This window comes from Eurytemora carolleeae, unplaced genomic scaffold (assembly GCF_000591075.1).
Source record: "Eurytemora carolleeae unplaced genomic scaffold, Eaff_2.0 scaffold453, whole genome shotgun sequence".
Classification (NCBI taxonomy): Eukaryota; Metazoa; Arthropoda; class Copepoda; order Calanoida; family Temoridae; genus Eurytemora; species Eurytemora carolleeae.
In genome coordinates this window covers 109,281-128,716 of record NW_019396460.1, presented here as the reverse complement: position 1 = coordinate 128,716, position 19,436 = coordinate 109,281, and the positions used below count along the sequence as shown (strand labels likewise).

At 32.3% G+C, this 19,436-nt stretch overlaps 2 protein-coding genes and 1 long non-coding RNA gene across 3 annotated transcripts in view; all 3 read right to left on the bottom strand.

The window, feature by feature from the left end:
- Positions 1 to 637: 637 nt before the first annotated feature.
- LOC111703690 (uncharacterized) lies at positions 638 to 7,985 on the bottom strand. The gene is made up of 6 exons (XM_023475722.1): positions 7,437 to 7,985; positions 5,264 to 5,386; positions 4,305 to 4,369; positions 3,960 to 4,021; positions 2,932 to 3,004; positions 638 to 766 (listed from the first exon to the last, which is right to left on the bottom strand). Exons 1-6 carry the CDS (start codon positions 7,480 to 7,482, stop codon positions 638 to 640), a joined length of 498 nt encoding a protein of 165 aa, XP_023331490.1. The 5' UTR covers positions 7,483 to 7,985.
- Positions 7,986 to 8,598: 613 nt separating this feature from the next.
- On the bottom strand, positions 8,599 to 14,048 carry LOC111703697 (uncharacterized). Its single transcript, XM_023475727.1, has 5 exons — positions 13,950 to 14,048; positions 13,815 to 13,871; positions 13,658 to 13,746; positions 10,199 to 10,211; positions 8,599 to 8,683 (listed from the first exon to the last, which is right to left on the bottom strand). The coding sequence occupies exons 1-5, from the start codon at positions 14,022 to 14,024 to the stop codon at positions 8,609 to 8,611; spliced, it is 309 nt and encodes a 102-aa protein (XP_023331495.1). The 5' UTR covers positions 14,025 to 14,048; the 3' UTR covers positions 8,599 to 8,608.
- Positions 14,049 to 18,069: 4,021 nt separating this feature from the next.
- Positions 18,070 to 19,436, bottom strand: part of LOC111703701 (uncharacterized) — a 4,329-nt gene continuing 2,962 nt past the window's right edge. Inside the window, exon 5 of the long non-coding RNA XR_002765670.1 lies at positions 18,070 to 18,108. This is a non-coding gene — a long non-coding RNA (uncharacterized LOC111703701). The remainder of the gene's footprint in view (positions 18,109 to 19,436) is intronic.

The window sequence follows — 19,436 nt, the reverse complement described above, 5'->3', positions numbered from 1 at the left end:
TTTTTATCGGAATACCCAGATTTTTATTGGAGTCCCAAGATTTTCATCAGATACCTCAAGATACTCATTGGAGACCTTAATATTTTCGTTGGAGAACCCCACATTTCTATTGGAGACACACATATTTTCATAGGAGACCCTAAGATTTTCTTTGGAGACCACAAACTTTTCTGGGGGCTCCAGTGTAAATTTGGGGGTTTCTAATGAAAATTGGTTTTTAAAAACGAAAAATGTGGGGTCACACTAATGATAATGTTGGGGTCTCCAGTAAAAATTTGGTTCCAATGTAAATCTAGAGTGTCTTCAATGAAAGTCTGGGGTGGGTCTACAAAATTGAGGTTTAAAACGAAAGGCTTATGGGTCTTCAAAAACATCTGAGAGTCTTAGTTGAAATGCTTGGGGTCTCCAATGAAAATATAAGGTGTCTGGTGAAAGATTTTAGGTCACTTATGAAAAGTATAGAATTTGCGATTAAAATGTTAGGGTCTCCGATAAAAATCTGCAGTCTCCAATGAAAAAATTGGAGTCTCCAATGTAAATTTTGGAGGCCTTCTATGAGACGGTCATTGGGAATCTCCAATGAATGGGGTCTCTAATAGTACTCCAATGATTATGAGTTTTGCTCAAACTCAAACTTTTACGGATTTTCAATTGATTGAAGCAAAGTGCACTGTAAAAAATATATATACCTAAATATGTTAATACAATAAAAAAAGTATTCTATCCACATTTCATCATCAGCCATGATTTCCTTTTTTTTAACATCCTTAATATGAAAATAATGTCGAACTTATTTTGTCACTAGTAAAGATACAAAAAATAAATGCATGAAAATTCACCAAAAATGGAACGAAAAGAAAGGACTCATCAGAATAGAGTTAAATATTTATCCTGATTTTGAACAAATCATTCTTTATTTTAAACGAATTGTTTATTATTATGAAGAAGTTGTTTGTTATTTTGAAATGATTTGTTATTTTGAACAATTTTTTCGTTAACTTAAACACATTCTTCGTTAACTTGAATTTGATTTTATAGCTAATTTAATGGTGGGAGTACACTGGGGTATCAGGCGTCTAAGTCATATGTACTATGTAATGTTGCATTTTTTTATGTTTATTTCATAGACAAATCGGAGATGAACCAAATGCTTGCAAGTACTTGCGACACCCCCAAATCTTAAATTAATGGTAGTTAAAATCTATTTATATATCTAGATTATCCTAATCTATTTATATATCTAGATTATCCTAATCTATTTATATATCTAGATTATCCTAATTCCGTTGTAATTTCTTGTATTTTTGCAATCTTGTGTAACCTATGTACACTTAGAAGTGCTTTTTTCATTTCCTTCATTCATCATTTGTATGCTTTTAAAAAAATAATATTTGATTTCGTTCGTTCTGATCATTCATTTTCCATCTATTTTGTTGAGATAGCCGTTTGTTCAGTAAAAATGTTACTTTAATTAAATCAAACATAGGCGGTTTCAGGGGGGGGGGTGACAGTCCATTACGTCCCCCCCCCAAGTGAAATTAGGGGGGGGTGTAAACCCCTGGATTTTTACCAAAGTCATTACACCGAAGGCTTTTGACCTGGAACAGGTCATCTATGACCACTGACAGGTTGGTCAAGCTTCAAAGAATGGCGGTGCACGCAAGGAGGCTTGCCTCAATTTCGGAGAAGAGTGTTTTTAATGCCTTTCTAATGAAAGATTGAAAGGATTTAAATTTTTTTTTTAACAAAAATTCCTTTCTACACATTTTTAGCCTTCTTTTATTTTACCTCTAAAATTAAGCATAAAAATTAAAATAATCTTTGTATAGCCTGGGGGCCCTAGAAAAAGGTCTTAGAAAACAGGTATAGGGTTGAAATGCATGTTAACAGCCCAATTTTTTAAGGCCAGCGCATTAAAAATAAAATTACACCGATAACTTTAATAGTTTGGGTGCTAGGAAGGGTTAAAAAAAAATGCCAAAGAAATTGTCAAAAAAAAGTCAAAAATATTTTTTTTGTTTTAAACAAATATCAAAGTGTGACACATGTTTCTACATCCATTTTTCAAGGCTTTTCAAAAATATAATTTTTAGATCTGGAGCTTTAGTCACAAAAAAGTTATGGGTTATGCATTAAAAACTAGAGAAGAAGGCTTCAAACGCCTCCAACCCCAGCATGTTCAGGATTAACAACCATTATTTACTAAAATACATAATATATGCACAATGTGACCCCTAAAAATAAAATGTACATAATATATGCACACTGTGACCCCTAAAATGTACGTATTAAAGTGGATTTTTAGAATTCATGCATGAATAAATATATCAACAGAAAAAGTAATTATAAATTGAAATCATTATGAATGCAAGCTACAGGGTGTCCCAAAAAACATGGGAATTCAGTGACGAATAGTATATCGTCTTTGTTATGAATTAGCATTGTAATACCTAATTTCAAAAGCCATAATATTATTATGGCTGCTAGAGTTTATTTTATGAAAAGGGTAAAAGACTGTAAAGATGTGTCTATAATGTCTCTGCAAGATGAACAGTGAAGACGGACAAGTTTTCTCTGTTTGTATACTGCAATTTTCTTGTTTTACTAAGTACAACCGTATGCAGTCAAAACATAAACAAACAAAATGTAAACATAGCAGACGAAACTCTTACAGATTAAAGCTTTCTCAGTTGGTATCACTATACTAAATCAAAGAATTATTTGAAAAGACGATATCGAATTCGTCACTGAATTCCCGTGTTTTTTGGGACACCCTGTACAATTGATACAATGTTTGTGAATGAAAAGATTTCAGAATACATCTAAATTCTCATAATGAAAAACAAGTCATATGCATTTTAAAAGTACTCTAGTGTGGGGGGGGGATTTGAACTAAAAGGTTTAATAAAAGTTGCTAAAGATATATTTTACCTTAGAATTTAAATAATCTCCTCTTCTGGCGTGAACAGCTATTTTAACTATTTTCTTCCCATCATACTTCTCCCTTAAATGTAAACTTAACATCAATTGTACTTCAGGACTCAGGAGTAAACAATATCTAACCCGTGATTTGGTACGAATCTGACTCTTAGTTTCGGTAGTTATGTTATCTAAAAACATCGTCTGAGCTGAAAACCTTAAAATAAGATTTCCTTAATCCGGTGACATGGAAACGCTTCAACACGGAAACGACTCAACACGGAAACGGATCAAAAATTATTTTTGAGGCATTTCCGTTTTTTTTTTAGAAATTCAAGGAAATCCCTCAAAAGTTCAGAATTGTTGAGGGATTTCCGAATATTTTGTATCCGTTTCCCAATATTTAGAGTTGAATGGTTTCCTCTTTTTTTTGTTAAACAATTTCCTCATATTTTTAGGTCCGTTTCCTCACATTTTTGAATCGTTTCTGCTTTTTTTTAAAAAACTTTAAAAATCACATTTTGTTGATTGGTTTCCTCAAATTTTAGGTCCGTTTCCTAATATTTTTGATCCGTTTCTGCTTTTTTTTTTAAAAAACTTTAAAAATCTCAATTTGTTGATCGGTTTCCTCAAATTTTTGTTTTTTAAAATAAGAGAGTTCCTCCCGTTTTAGTATATTAATCTTAAATAGCGTGCAAAATTTCAAATTTATCGGCTTATGACTCTGAACTCTGATTGGTTGAATTTTAATTTTCAAGATTAGGTTAGTCTCGAGAGAGGATCAAGCATTAATCTCAATATCCACCATTCTAAAGTTTTCAGCTCTGCACACTTTAACTTGAATTCTTCACTTTAAATCTGAATTCAAACAACTTCAAACTTACAAAGTTATCTTTTCCACTTTTATATTTAAAACGCATCCGCAGAGAAAAGAAAAAAAAGAATATGTGAAATTTATGATTAATTGGATCAATTGTGACAGGGAGCGAACTGTTATATTACTGTGTGCTAATTCGACCATATATTCAATATTGATATACCTAATCTTCTCTGTACACTGCTCCATAGCTTCATAAGCAGCATTCTGTATATCATCATGAAACTACTATCACAAATAATTAATTCATTTTACCCATGCTCTTTCAAAATTATTATCGAAAATTGTCGAAATAATTGGTATTTGGTTTGGTATTTGTAGTTTGAAGGGACCCTGTGTTTTTAAGAGTCAAGAATTAAGGAATTTCCAATATTTTCTGGAAAAAAAACTTCCGGATTTCCTGCAATAGGAACAATGATGAAAATTGTGAAAATTTAAGCCTTTTCAAGCTTGAGAAACTATATCTTTGGCCTTAATTGTCTTAATTTTGATTATTTTTAGTTTTAACCTGAAAATGTTTTTTCAACTCGTTCCGTATTTGATAGAACATATAAAAAGGCGAAGGATACACACCTGAAATTATAGATTAGGTCATAGTACAATGTACTTTCCTTTCTGGAGACTGAAAGCAATTGTCCTTGTAATTTCAAGATTGATATTACATGCATCCTTGATGAGAAAAAACTTTTATGAATTGGAATTATGAATTATGAATCGAAAATAAAAGATTCACATGAAATTACATCTATGTTCTTAAAATGGGCTGTAAGCATGATTTCAAGTGTTATTCCTTGTTAATTCCGGCATATCTATTTTAATCTACTAAAATTCTTTTAATTGGTAAACACTTGGTTTGCAAGCTGCAACATATGAATTCCTCTAAAACGTGACTTTACACTTTTTACAGTCTAAACTCTGTTATTTGCATAACTGTTATGAGCTGTTTTTTGTTAACAGCATTTTTAAATATTCATAAGTAAATTTTATTCTCTGCCCCTTCCAGAAAGTAACATTTAATTTAAATTCCTTAAACAAATAACAGCTTGCAAACAAAGTGTATGTAATTATAAAAGCATTTCAATTTAGATAATTATGTATTTTTCCAACATTCTTGATCATGAAAGGTTTAAAGAGTACGTTGTTAATCGGGGATGCTCGTTTTTAAATGGAAGGTCACTTGAAACTACACTCATGTTCCTCTCATGGTGACGAAATTTGTTAAAGCCAGCCTGTTTGGCGAGTTTGTGCTTGCTTTGCCATTGCCCAAAGGAATTTGTACTCAATTGTGTTCTTACATAAACAAAATAAACACTAAATTAATGGGCAAAAAATTGGCAAATTTACATGCATTAAGTTAGTGCAAAATGTTTGGGTATTTTTACTTCATTTAATTTAAACAAATTTTATTTTGTGGAATTTCTAGCAAATTCTGGTGAACAATTTACGTCGATCTCACGTTTATACTACCTACATCAAGTATCTTATTAAACTGATATTTGTCAATATTTTCAATAAAAGCATCATAAAAATATTCTCCATGCTCGTTCATTTCTGCTATTCCTTCCACAGGACTATTCACATCAACAACACCTAGGATTGATTAACAGTAACCAAATTTTATAAATTGGAAAAAGCTCGCTGAACTATCCGGCACCACATCTTTTAAGTACTCAAATCCTGAATCACAATTCAAAGTTCAAAATTTTGAACAATCCTAATTTGAAGTCAGCTGATACAGATAATTTAGCGGACAATTACAACCGCGCAATCACAACGCCGCAAATATTGGGTTCATAAATCTATTGGCTGAAACAGATCTCTGCTTTTAGTCACTAGGATAGTTCAAATTTAAGAACTAATTGATTGAATCAGCCACAATAGATATGTGGTAAAACTGTACCTACATAATTTAACAATTTCTTGTAATTAATTAAATCCAGTCCCAGTTATACTTTCATCACGGGCGAATTATTAGGGGTGAGCAAAACTTTTATGGCGCGTAGCAGGAAAAATAATGTTCTGCTCCCCCTGAAAATGTCCTCTCTCACCTCTTTGGGGGAGCAAAATTTAACTCAAAATAAAACAGTTTTCTGTATCACCTTTTTTCTTATATTTTTATAGCTCTAGAACTTTAAACAAACACTATCACTTAAATAGTCATAGCTCACCATTCTAAACTGATCACAAAATTTAAACTAAACATATATTAGCTAAATAATTGTAATACTAAATAGAATTTTCTTAACTAATAAAAATTTAAAATTTCAATAATTTCTCGCTTTTACCCAGATCTCATCCCTAACTAAAACTTCACCCTCAGGGTGAGCAATTTAGCTTCTGGGTAAGCCATTTAGCTTCTGGGGTGAGCCATTTAGCTTCTGGGGTGAGAAATTTAGCTTCTTGGGTGAGCCATTTAGCTTCTGGGGTAAGCCATTTAGCTTCTGCGGTGAGCCATTTAGCTTCTGGGGTGAGCCATTTAGCTTCTGGGGTGAGCAATTTAGCTTCTGGGGTGAGCAATTTAGCTTATGGGGTGAGCCATTTAGGTTCTGGGGTGAGCAATTTAGCTTCTGGGGTGAGCAATTTAGCTTCTGGGGTGAGCAATTTAGCTTCTTGAGTGACCAATTTAGCTTCTTGGGTGAGCAATTTAGCTTCTTGGGTGAGCAATTTAGCTTCTGGGGTGAGCAATTTAGCTTCTGGGGTGAGCAATTTAGCTTTTGGGGTGAGCAATTTAGCTACTGGGGTGAGAAATTTAGCTTCTGGGGTAAGCAATTTAGCTTCTGGGGTGAGCAATTTAGCTTCTGGGGTGAGCAATTTAGCTTCTGGAGTGAGCAATTTAGCTTCTGGGGTGAGCAATTTAGCTTCTGGGGTGAGCATTTTTCCAGGGGTAAGCGGCCGCTCCATCGCTCAACCCTGTAGAGATTGGCATGTTCAACTTTCTTCATTTCATTGTTTCATTGTATGTGAATGACCCATTTTGTTTCATTTGTTCAAAAATAATTGATTTTAATCGTGCACAAAATTATCAAGTTATTGTCCATTTTTCATACTTTTTGTTCGTTTTCTCTCGTTCATTAAAATTATTTGTTCAGAAAAACAAGTTTGTTTTTTTCTTAAATTTGTTAAAAAAAATTGTTCGTTCAGTAAAAAACTATAGTTGCTACTAACAATTGTTTGTTCAATAAATAAAACGATCATGTTTTTTCCAAATTTTTTGAAAAACTTATTTATTAATTTAAAAAAAACGATATTTTTTAAAAATTTTGTATGGGCGATTTTAAATTGTTCATTTATAATAAACATAACATTAATTATTTCTCTGAATGATTCATTTTGTTCGTCCATCATTAGGGTTTTTTCTGTTCAATATCTATTTTAACAAATAAACAATAACCATCTCTACACCCCTGTATCCCTGAATTTCATTGTTAATTTGATAATTTGATGACTCAATTATCTATGTAACTATAAATATCTATGACTCAATTATCATCTTATAATCACATTAAACTTACAGAATTTGTCTTTTGATATTGACATCTGATTCCCCCATAATGTTTGCATTTAATAATCATAAAAGATTTAAAGAATAAAATGCAAACATTTAAACAGACAGACAGTGTATAATTAAGATTAATTTTACCTTCTTTGAAAATATATGCATCTGGATGAAAAGCATTTTCCATCATTTCTGCCTGATACTTTGTTAATATTGCTGTTAAACCGAACTATCAGTCAATCAATCAATTTATAGAGCTTTTAAAGAATAATCGATTTTATCTCAAGAAAATGATGACTTTTCCATCCCCGACAGAGATAATTTTGGTCAATTTCCTTTCATTGCCTCTGCTCTGTAAAGCCGCAGATCACTTAGATGGCAAACTGCAATTGCAAATTATCAATTTCTAGATATTCTTAGTATTTTTCTTGGCAAAATAAATCCAGTATTGGACTTCAGTAAATTAGCATGTTAATCTTGAAATGGGGAGTCACTTGAAATGAGGCTGAAATCCTTCAACTCATCATTAATATACATTGTACTTGAGCTCCAACCTTTATAATGTGAATGCAATATTTTAACCCCATTACTATTTCCTTGAACCCTCCTATACCGTTTTTTAACTGAAAAAGTGTTGGTCTGGGGTCGTTTTTTTTTAATCTGACGTTGTTTGACGCGCTTTGTCATAGTCATGGATTCTTAACTAATTAACTAATTAACTAATTAACTAATTAACTAATCAACTAATTAACTAGTTAATGTATATATATTATTGTATAAATATATATTTCAGTTTTTAAACTGCTGAAGATCGTCATGAGACGTGAAATATTACATTAAGTATAATTCTTTTTCAATAAAATGTAAAGTTCAAAAACTGAAATAAATATATAAACATATATAAAATATCCTGTACTCGCTTTTTGCATATATATTTTTAATATTTAACCTGTAAACTAGTTTGAAATATACGTTATTATATATTATAAAAGCTTCTACACACAATGAAAATCTTGTTGCTGTCCCTAAGGGAGCTGTTTCTGTGTGGTATCGCTCTTTTTACCAAATTACAAAATTCAAACGTAATTATTGGTTAAATATTTCCCAAAAGGAATTGAGTCTTTGGAACAAAATCAAATATTTAAACCTCAATATCTTTAGAACTCAATGTTGTAAACCTTTGATATTTCAAACTCTGATTATTTGATTTAACAAAATTCATAGTTTGAAATATCTAAGGTCAGCAACATTTGGTTCCAAAGATATTGTGATTAGAAAATCAGAGTTTGTGGCAAAGAGTCAATTCCTTTGTAATTCTAATTCATTGTTCTACGTACCAGTAGAGTAGCATATGCCATCATTACATTTCCTAATCTACCATTGCAATTAGTCTAGAATAAAAAAACGGTGTGGTGGTGATTAATACTTCATAGTTGTGTGTACAGAAAACACCAAAAATTGGTAAATTTTCTTTATTTGTCTTAACCCTATCCCTGCTGGGGTACTTGAAAACCAGGATATGCTGGGGGGGGGGGGTCAATTTGCCCCCCCCCTCTAAATCCCATGTTTGATGTCCAAATATGACAAATGATACATCATTGGAAAGCTCTTGTGCTCTACTTTTAGAATCTGCAAAAAAATTTGCAAATTTGCAAAAATTGAATTTTTTATCGCAAAATCCAGTTATATAGTAAAAATGTTTGCAAAAAATAATTTGTCCAAAAAATGAAAAATTATACATTTTTGAAAAGCCCTTGACCATGCCATTTCAAATATGCAAAAATGTTTGCAAAATTTTAAGCAACCTGATTTTTAATCAAGAAAAACTAAAAATGTGCATATTTCCTTTGACAGGTTGTTTGCAAAAAATTTGCAATTTTTGTCTCGCAAAACTTGTGCAATCCGTTTCCTTATGTCATAGGCTTTCCAAAAAGCTAAATTTTATCAAAATCTGACAAGTGAAAGTGGGTCAAAACAAAGATTTAGTTTGTTACAGGAAAAAGCATTCATTCAGGCAGTGTGCCTGAGGACTCAGGCAGTTATTATTAAAGCCCGGTTTTAGGCCTAAAGGGAGGGCTTTGGGTATGTAGGAAAAGTCAGAAAAATTTAAACAGCCTCAGACCAATACTTTTTGAGTTATGTAAAAAAAACTACATGGGGGGGGGGTCAAATTGACCCCCCCCCCCCAGCAGGAATAGGGTTAAAAATCATAAATTTTAAGATTGAAAAGATTTCTTCATAATTTTTTCTCAGACAAAGATGATGATGAACAATGTTTGTTTTTAACAAAACCTTTGTTCAATTAGATCGTTTCTTCCGTTAGATTGTTTAAATAATCGTTTGCACAGTGAAAATAGATGTTAAGTACTTTACTGAAAATGTTTAAAATTCCAAGGTTTTTTTCAAGTAGAAACTTCCCAAATGTGCAATTTCACAAAATCTGTCTTAAAAGTAGCGCTCCGCACTCACCCCCTAGCCTATTATAGCGCATTGCTGGACCCCTTAGCCTGTCCAAGCAACAGCGCTCGGAAATTGTCACTTGGAAAGTAATTCTTGGGAAAATGCTTTTGGTAAAATCCCTAAATGCTCGTTTAATAAACTTTGTTCGTTTTTAAAAATTTCGTTTGTTGACAAAAATGATGCCCATCTCTAGAAAGGCTACTTTGTAAATAGGAATAGGATAGTCCCTGTCAGGTGCAGGATAGTCCCTGTCAGGTGCAGGATAGTCCCTGTCAGGATCAGGATAGTCCCTGTCAGGTGCAGGATAGTCCCTGTCAGGTGCAGGATAGTCCCTGTAAGGCGCAGGATAAAAGAGTGCTGGCTTTATACGGTAATGGAAAAATTAGTTATAATTTCGAACCAGTTCTTTTTGACAGGTATGTACATAATAATTAAAATAGTTTTACCTTCAGAACAGATCTGATGAAAATAAATCCATGCTTAATGCATAAAAAACAGGATAGATTTAGAGTAAACTAAATTAAAAACTTTAACCCTATCACGGTGTTTTCCCCCCCCCCCCCCCTCTGTGGTTTTTTTTATGATACTTCTTCCCTTTTTCAACTTCATAGTTATGAAAATATTTGGCTACCATTTTTTTTGATTCATAGGGTAGGATGGAGGACCCTCAAATGGTGGGTCGGTAATTAAAAAATTCAGAAAAGGTTAACAACTTTTTTATCAATTTAGTTACAGGGCTTAAATTTTAAAAGCCCTGTAAAAATGGATGTAATATTATGTGTCACATGTTGATATTTATTGTCAAAAATTAAAAAAATTACTTTTAAACATTTTTTCGGCGTACTTTTTGAACTTTTTTAATTCCTCCCTTGCACCCTAACCATTAAAGATAGAGGTCTCAATGTTTTAATAAGCAGGCTTTGACAAGTTTTCCCCCCCAATCTATATTAGACAAAAATATCCCAATCGGGATAGTTAGGGTTAAAGTAGTTTTTCACAACACAATTTTTTTACCCTTACTCATTATTGATTAACCAAAAAATTATTTTATATTTGTAGGGTTTACATTTTTCATAATAACTATCCTTTTTGAAGTTCTGAAAACAGATTCAACTAGAAAGTATCCTCAATATCAAATTTGTCATATAAAGTTCTTCCCTGGGAGCAATCAGCTAAACAATCAGGTTTTATCATTATTTGTATCCTGAGTCTAGTCTTATATTATAATGTCTATTTTTTGTATCCTGAGTCTATTCTTATATTATAATGTCTATTATTTGTATCCTGAGTCTAGTTTTATATTATAATGTCTAATATTTGTATCCTGAGTTGTATCCTGAGTCTAGTTTTATATTATAATGTCTATTATTTGTATCCTGAGTCTATTCTTATATTATAATGTCTATTATTTGTATCCTGAGTCTAGTTTTATATTATAATGTCTATTATTTGTGTCCTGAGTCTAGTCTTATATTATAATGTCTATTATTTGTGTCCTGAGTCGAGTCTTATATTATAATGTCTATTATTTGTGTCCTGAGTCTAGTCTTATATTATAATGTCTATTATTTGTGTCCTGAGTCTAGTCTTATATTATAATGTCTATTATTTGTATCCTGAGTCTATTCTTATATTATAATGTTTATTATTTGTAAACTGAATATAACATAATATAATATAATGTATTAACTTTTTAAAATAATTTTCATTATTTGTTAATCTGAGCTGAGCTAAAAACTTTAGAATGAGATATCCTTAATCAGGATCGCTTAATCTGATTATCCAATGTACACACTTTTGATTTTCTTCTTATAATCCTCTTTTTGGATATTTCTACTGTATAAAAGTTATGTTTGATAACAATTACAGATACAATGCTATATCAATTGGACTAGTGTCCGATTGAATTAAAGTAAGCTGTTCACAAGCCGGCTTTTAGAGCGTTTAAACAAATATAAACTTGATCATGTTAATTGAAATTATTAAAAACTTATTTTAGGACTATTGTCATTTTGAACGTTAGTCTTAATAAACATTAATCCAAAACTTACGTTCGTTCAATCGATGTTTAGATCAATTGATATGACACCATCAACACCAGAAATCAAAACTGGTTTTTCAAAAGTTAAAGAGTACATCTTAACATGATACGCTGATTGGTTAAATTTTGAACTTCTTGTATATCGAATGCGTTTTAAAATAATCTTAAGTTTAGTAAAACCAGGAGTTTAAGCATTAATCTTGATATCCACCATTCTAAAGTTTTCAGCTCTGAAAGCTTTAGAATTGTGAATATTGAGATCAACGCATGATCTTCTCTTTTTGTTAATCTCAAGATAAATCTAATCTTGAGCTTGTATCTAGGAAAATGTCTAAATTTTAACCAATCAGATGGGGGTATGCAGTATTCCGAACAGCCAATAAGAAGACAAGATATTTCAAATTTTGCGCGCCATTTAATGAGAGAACTTAACTTTCATTGGTCGGAATATCCAAAAATAGTAGTCTAACCAAAAATCTAAAGTGTGCACAGGATATTAAGATAAATGTTTGGTACTAAGTCAGGGTATCCAATTCTAAAGTTTTTACAGCTCAGGAACGCGATCGATTTGCATTTTTGCTTTGATATACGCAAAATATTTAAATCTGCCTAATGTGATTTATTTCTATTAATATGATTTATCTTATGTATAACTGCTCTGCGCTCGTATATTAGTAGAAAGCAGTTGAGGTGTCAACACCTCCTCTCTCTGAGAGAAAGCATGCAAAAGGCTTGCAAATATATTCAGGACTAGGGCCGCAACCCTTTTTACTGTCAACAAGAATGGGTTCACACCCTTTGCTAATAGTAGATGTCAAAGTCTACTACAGTCAACGAGTACGGTTTCACACCCTTTGCTAATGGTAGATGTCAAAGTCTACTACAGTCAACGAGTACGGGTTCACACCCTTTGCTAATGGTAGATGTCAAAGTCTACTACAGTCAACGAGTATGGGTTCACACCCTTTGCTAATGGTAGATGTCAAAGTCTACTACAGTCAACATGAATGGACTCACACCCTTTGCTAATTTAATGGTGGATGTCAAAGTATACTTCACTCAACAAGAATGGGTTCACACCTTTTGCTAATGGTAGATATCAAAGTATACTACAGTCTACAAGAATGGGTTCACACCCTTTGCTAATGGTAGATGTCAAAGTCTACTACAGTCAACAAGAATGGGTTCACACTCTCTGCTAATGGTGGATGTCAAAGTCTACTACAGTCAACGAGAATACAATTCTACTTTTGCTGAATCAATATATATTATAAGTTCAATGAATGCATTCCTGAAAATGTTTTGATTATTTAAGTGCTGACTAATTAACTACTTGTAAATGCACAATGAATATATTCTTAGTTGAGTTTTCAATATGTATACTTTGTTTCAACAAATACGATCAAAACAAAATTATCAAACAATATATTTTTAATTGGCTCATAATAAATTTTCTTTTGTGTTTTATTTTAAGCTGAACCATAATGCATTATTATTTTGTATTTTGTGTTTGAAAATAAATACTATAACTATAACTATATATTTGTATATATGTTAGCTTTAGCAGGACAAACGGCTGGACCGAATGGGCTGACATTTTGTGAGGGAACCCTTTATTACCCCAGGGGTAATTCAAAAATCAAAATTTTTCTTAAAAATAAAAAAAAAATGTCACGGGCATCGCCGGGAATTTCAGTTAGTTACATATTAATCGGATTTAATTTGGGTTTAATTTTTTTTTGGAAAACAGAACCATAATTATGATGAGAATACATATCCGGATTTTTTCCATATTTGAACTGTAAACTAGAATTCACTAGAAACCGTACTTTAAAGTAAACTTATTTAAATCATGGAATTTTTCCTGGTTCTAGGTCTGCAGATGAGTTGTCCACGTGGTGCAGTACAGTACAAGGTTTCAGTGCCCAGCAAACAACCTTCAGCTTGATTCACCTGAGGTTAAAACTTGTTTAATCTCTTAATAACGCGCTAATCTTTATTTTATAAAAACGATAACTTACTAGGCAATTAAAATTATAGTGCTCCAAGATTTTTAGGCTTTTCCTAGACACAGTTACCTAGGCACAGAAACATATTTGGTTAGAAATAGAGGTCATAAAGGTTATTGATCAGGACAATAACTAATTTGAACCCACCTCCATTTGGAAAATCAAATTCCAAATGGTGAAAAAAGCAAAAGATAAAAGAGCTAGGTATTTTTTCTCAATCATATTTCTCTGAAAATTGTTTGTACATTAATGAAAAAGAGGTATTTAAGACTGTAATGACGACATACAATCCTTAAAATATGATGATAAGTCTGCTGCCCTGAATAAAACCCATTAACGGCTTATTCAATGATTTGGCAAGAAAAGAAATAAGTTTTACAGATCCAGGGAATCATAAATATAAGAAACAACTCAGTATCAAATAGAGTCTAGTAAAATAGATAGCAATGTAGAATTTGTACACTCTGAGTACAGCTGTATTCTGACGTCACAAGTGTCAACAGGTTTTGTGTGTCCGACAAACTGATAGTTTTAGAATAAAGTGCTTATCTTTCAGTAAAACAAGAGCAATTTCATGTTTTCATCAGTTTCTGTTTTGACACTTTTTTCTTTAATCTTGGAAAACATGTCAAATAATGTGAGAAAATTTCGGTTTTCCTTGTTATATTTTACACAAGTGACGTTGTGTATAATTGGTCCATTTCTCTGTTACCACCTATTGTAATTGATAATCTATTTGCTCAGTATCAATTCGTCACCTGAAGTCTCATCCTTTGTGGGTAACCCTGTATCATAGACCTTATATGTACTTGATTACAAGCAAAATCATTTTGATTTATAATTTTTCTTCTTTCATCACAAGTTCGACGATGTAAGGTACTATATACTACACAAACATATCTATGGGAGGGGGGGGGGGGTCAACTAACACAGGTTTCAGGGTTTTGTTAGCTAAATTTTTGTGTAAAAATATCAAAAAGGAGAAAAAAACTTTAATTTTTCATTTTTACCCCACATCATAAAATATCACTAAGAAATAAGTGTCCACATTGGATCCGTTAAGAAATTGAGCGCAGCGAAAAAAAAACATCGTAAACGGTTTGTAAAATTGGCACACACCTTTAAGGTTTTTTTTATAGTATTAACAACAGTTTGCCAAACCTTTAAGATGTTCATAACAATTCTTAATGAAGTCGGCACAAGTAGTTTCTAAATTGTAAAAAAAAATCTTTTAAAAGTTCCATCATATAAAATAGGGAGGGGGGGGGCTAAAGACCACATTTAAAAACATCAAAATACATTATTTTTTCCATTTCTATTTTTGCAAGTTTCTTGCAATTTTAGCAGAAAAAAAGATCCGTTTTTTAAAAACACATCCATATTGTTTTCGTTATCTACCGTTAATTTTGTTCTTCAATATGGCTAATCCGTTTCTTTAACTATTTGAAAATTAACGGTTTTGGTCCTTTGTTAACAGACTCTTACATTAATTTTTGAAAACCTCCGTTTTGTTAACAGAACAATTTTAAAGTTCCCATGCTTATCAAAACCAACAAATTATTATTTTAATTTATAAGGAACACCAATCTTTTTTTTAAAAAAAAACTAAAAAAATAAATAGCTTAAAAAATTTAACACAGCTGTTGTAATCACCTGGTTATTTCTAATACTGAAATACATGAATATAGAATACTCCTGGATTCTTTTCATTGTTCTCTTTCATAAAAATAATGATTTTAATTCATAATAATACTTGTTTTTTAAATTTTTTTTAAAGAATATGATTTCTTTTAAAACAGTTCAGATGTTCAGCAGGGGCTTAGCTCATGATTTGCTAGGGGTTTGGGGGGCATTATATGATTTGCTAGGGGTGGGGGGGGGNTGTTACCAAATAATCATTTATTCTATTTTCAGTACACAATAAAATCTGGGGGGACCTTAAACACAAAAGAGAGTAGTACAAATGTACATATTAGTCTAGTTAGTTGTATATTGTCTAGTGTATGTTAAAAAAATAGAAATAATAATAATATGATAAGCTACAATGTTTTACGAAAACATTTAATTTCTCAAAAATATAAGAAAAATTCTCCCGGTAAATATGTCTTGTTGTCTGATTTCTAAACGTTGGATTTCTATAATGTTTGGCACCCTAAAAACCAACATTTCTAAAAGAAAAAAATTCTAAAAACAAAAACTTGATTTTATTAACGTTTGTGACATTAGTGATTTAATTTACGAAACATCGCAAAATTATGAATGAGATTGAAAATTATTTCTCAAATTATTTTCAAAATTGTATTGCAGAAAATTTTCGAACTGGTGTAATGTAGTATTTAAAGCATGGTGTAATATTTAGATGAATGACCCGATGCAAAAACCTTAAACCCTTTGTCAGAACCTGGAGATTAGGATCAGTACACTCCAGGATCTTACACAGGATAGACGCTTGAGCCTGAGCTCCCGTTTATCCCCTTTAAGGCCTGGGGACTTGTTCTTCATTGACAGCTCTAAGGATGATATAACTTTCATATGCCTACTCGAGTACCAAGGAGGACACCAGCCTCCTTACCCCATCAATGTCTAGAGGATGCATCTTCAAATTCATCAGCATCCCCAAAGGACCTCTCTACATTAGTTTCTCATGGCGGAGATTGTAACAGCCTCATTCTCATCATCTACTCTAGATACTCGCAACCAGAGTATCAGAGACTCTTCCGAGCTACAGCTAGTTCAACTACTCTAGATACTCACAACCAGAGTATCAGAGACTCTTCCGAGCTACAGCTAGTTCAACTACTGTAGATACTCGCAACCAGAGTATCAGAGACTCTTCCGAGCAACAGCTAGTTCAATTACTCTAGATACTCGCAACCAGAGTATCAGAGACTCTTCCGAGCTACAGCTAGTTCAATTACTCTAGATACTCGCAACCAGAGTATCAGAGACTCTCCTGATCTACTACTCTAGATACTTTAGCTTGGCCTAATTGGGGGTCCACTGGAGATACAGAGCAAGTAATAAATCTAAGACACTCCAGTCCAGCTAGTTTAACTACTCTCGTCTACCCGCGAGAATGTATAAGAAGACTAGGATGTCATAATCTGGGGACAGTGTAGACAACTTGGACAAATCTCAGCTAGTAGGAGCATCTCAGATTGTAGGAACATCTCTGTAACCAGAGTATCAGGGACTCAAGGAGCAGCTCCGGTAATATACAGCTATCATAACAGAGATTCTAGGAGCAGTTGGATTTGAGAGACATTAGAAGCAGATGCAGTATCATCCAGGATTACAGTACTGGAGCAGCTGAACGAGATATCTAGTTGAGGGAGCTGCCTAGTTAGATGCTGAACAGGAGTTGAAGGAGCTGCTTAATTACACCAGAGAATTATGAATATCTGAGTAAGATGTAATAAGACAGAAATAAACTTAAACAGATGTATTTATACCAATGAAGATAAACTGATAAATACCATTCATTTATACTCTGTGAGATAGACATTAAACTATATGAATAACTAGAATTGGATAGTTTATGAAACTGGTACTGGGATCAAAAGTGAAGCTTTTGCATTAACCCTTGACAGAGGAGGGGCTTAAATGGTTAACCTTGATAACCCTAGGATTTATGTCTGGAATTTGAATGATAAAAGAGTTTTTACATTACAGTGAGATGGTCTTCAGCATTTTCTCAAAAAAGGCCCCATAGTTTCCAACCTTGTTTCAAATATTAAAGTATAATGCCATACCACAGACCATAGTTTCCAACCTTGTTTCAAATATTAAAGTATAATGCCATACCAAAGACCAGAAAAGTAAGGCAAAGGACTGAATGAATTCTGTGCAGTCGTCTGTCAAGTGTCATTCTTTGAGTAATGGTAGTATAATATAGTGTAGTAGTAATATTGCACAGTTGTTGCTGGATCAAAACTCATACAACTAATACCAGAACCAGCAAACAAAACTATATAAAAAGTTAAATCTTATTATCTTATATTTTTATTTTAGTTTTTACAATTTAATGTTAAAAAACAATACATCAAATAAAATTTTAACATATTTCGATTTTTATTATAATCTATCGGAAAAATCATTTTGTTTGAAAAAACAAACCAAGATCAAAGCATTTTGTGCGAAATTAAGAATGTAATGTTAGGTGTGTATAAATATTTGTGAGTTATTCCGAACACTCCGTTCACTATTACGAAATTCTGAATGCTACGAACAAGAAAGTTATCCAAGAAAAGAGTCCACAATCTTTTTGTCAACATTGCTCTTTTCTCCCTGACCACGTCCATCCAATCTATAAAAACATATTTAAAATGTCATATATATATATATATATATATACAAATAAGAAGATTGTTGCGTTTCAACTGATATATATAAATATATATATATAATTTGTTTTGTTGTATGTCTGTTTGTTTGAATCCTATAAACGTTGAAACGGCTGAATCCATCGGGCCCAATTTTTTATTCAGCCTACTTTTTCCCCTGTTTAATGTATAATAACCTATTCTGAATACATGTACGCGGTAAATGTACATCAGACAAAATCAAATCAAGTACCGTCTGCGAAGCATGTATAATCACAGGGTTGTCAACCATTAACTATAAGACTCCCCCGTCCATCCATGTAATGTCGTCTTTAACTTGAAATCCCCTCTCGGAGACACCAAACCAAACAGTTTTAGCCCCACTTTCATTGTTCTCCGGTAACGGAGTTTAAACACTTTTATTATTGTGAACAGAATATTTTAATATAAATAATTAGTGACTTTCGTTAATAATTAATTGTCATTCTTTTCAGAAGTTTCAATATATAAATAAAACGTCTTAGGACTCCCCGACGGTTTTAACCTACATATCATTTAATAGATCGTAAGAATCTTTTCATTATAAAATTATAAACCTTGTAAAATTTATATGTTATTATCCATTTAATTTTTAGGAAATAAAGAGTTTTCTGCATTATCGGTTTTGATTCGAGGGTTACTCCGTTGTCTAACTGTTCATTATTGAGAATCTTGCTGCTATCCGACAACAAGAGTATAGAGCAGGCCGGTTCCTTCTCCCTTATAATCTATGCTCCTTGGGCATCCCCCATTCACAAAGATAAACTTCATCTTTATCTGAGTAACAAAGGAAGATCTCATCAGTTTCAGATTCACAGTAAAACCACAATAAAAAATGATCAATTTTTAAATAGAAAAACTAAATTGTATTCGTCATTATTTCTTAGAAAAAAACCTAATTAAATGGCTACGTTGTGAAAATCGGACATAACCCTCTTAAAAATGGTCTGCACTTGAATTAAGGTCTACAGACAGTCCCTTAATCCCAGTCCCTCACCGTACTTTCCAGTCAGGGAGTATGGAATAGAAAGGAGATTCAACTGACACGGCCTGCCCTACCATATGATTATACACGCTTTGTAGACGGGTACTACATTTTTATAAAGTAAAGTAAAAAGTAAAAATTTATTTATTTATGAAATATAACAAAAACATACAAAATAAAGTGTTTCAGGAGAAAATATTTAAAAACCTCTAAAAGTAGAGATTGTGGGAATATTTCCCCCCATTCTAAAAAAAAAATAAAAATAGAAATAAAAGGAAAAGGAAAGGA

Excerpts from the sequence above, each read along its gene's own strand:
- LOC111703690 (XM_023475722.1), bottom strand. The coding sequence starts at position 7,482 with ATGATGGAAAATGCTTTTCATCCAGATGCATATATTTTCAAAGAAG. Across the intron at positions 5,387-7,436 it reads TGCATATATTTTCAAAGAAG|GTGTTGTTGATGTGAATAGT; the intron begins GTAAAATTAATC and ends AATCAATCCTAG. Across the intron at positions 4,022-4,304 it reads AGTTGAAAAAACATTTTCAG|TTTCATGATGATATACAGAA; the intron begins GTTAAAACTAAA and ends TTGTGATAGTAG.
- LOC111703697 (XM_023475727.1), bottom strand. The coding sequence starts at position 14,024 with ATGATTGAGAAAAAATACCTAGCTCTTTTATCTTTTGCTTTTTTCACC. Across the intron at positions 13,872-13,949 it reads ATTTGATTTTCCAAATGGAG|GTAACTGTGTCTAGGAAAAG; the intron begins GTGGGTTCAAAT and ends TTCTGTGCCTAG. Across the intron at positions 13,747-13,814 it reads ACTATAATTTTAATTGCCTA|GTGAATCAAGCTGAAGGTTG; the intron begins GTAAGTTATCGT and ends TTTTAACCTCAG.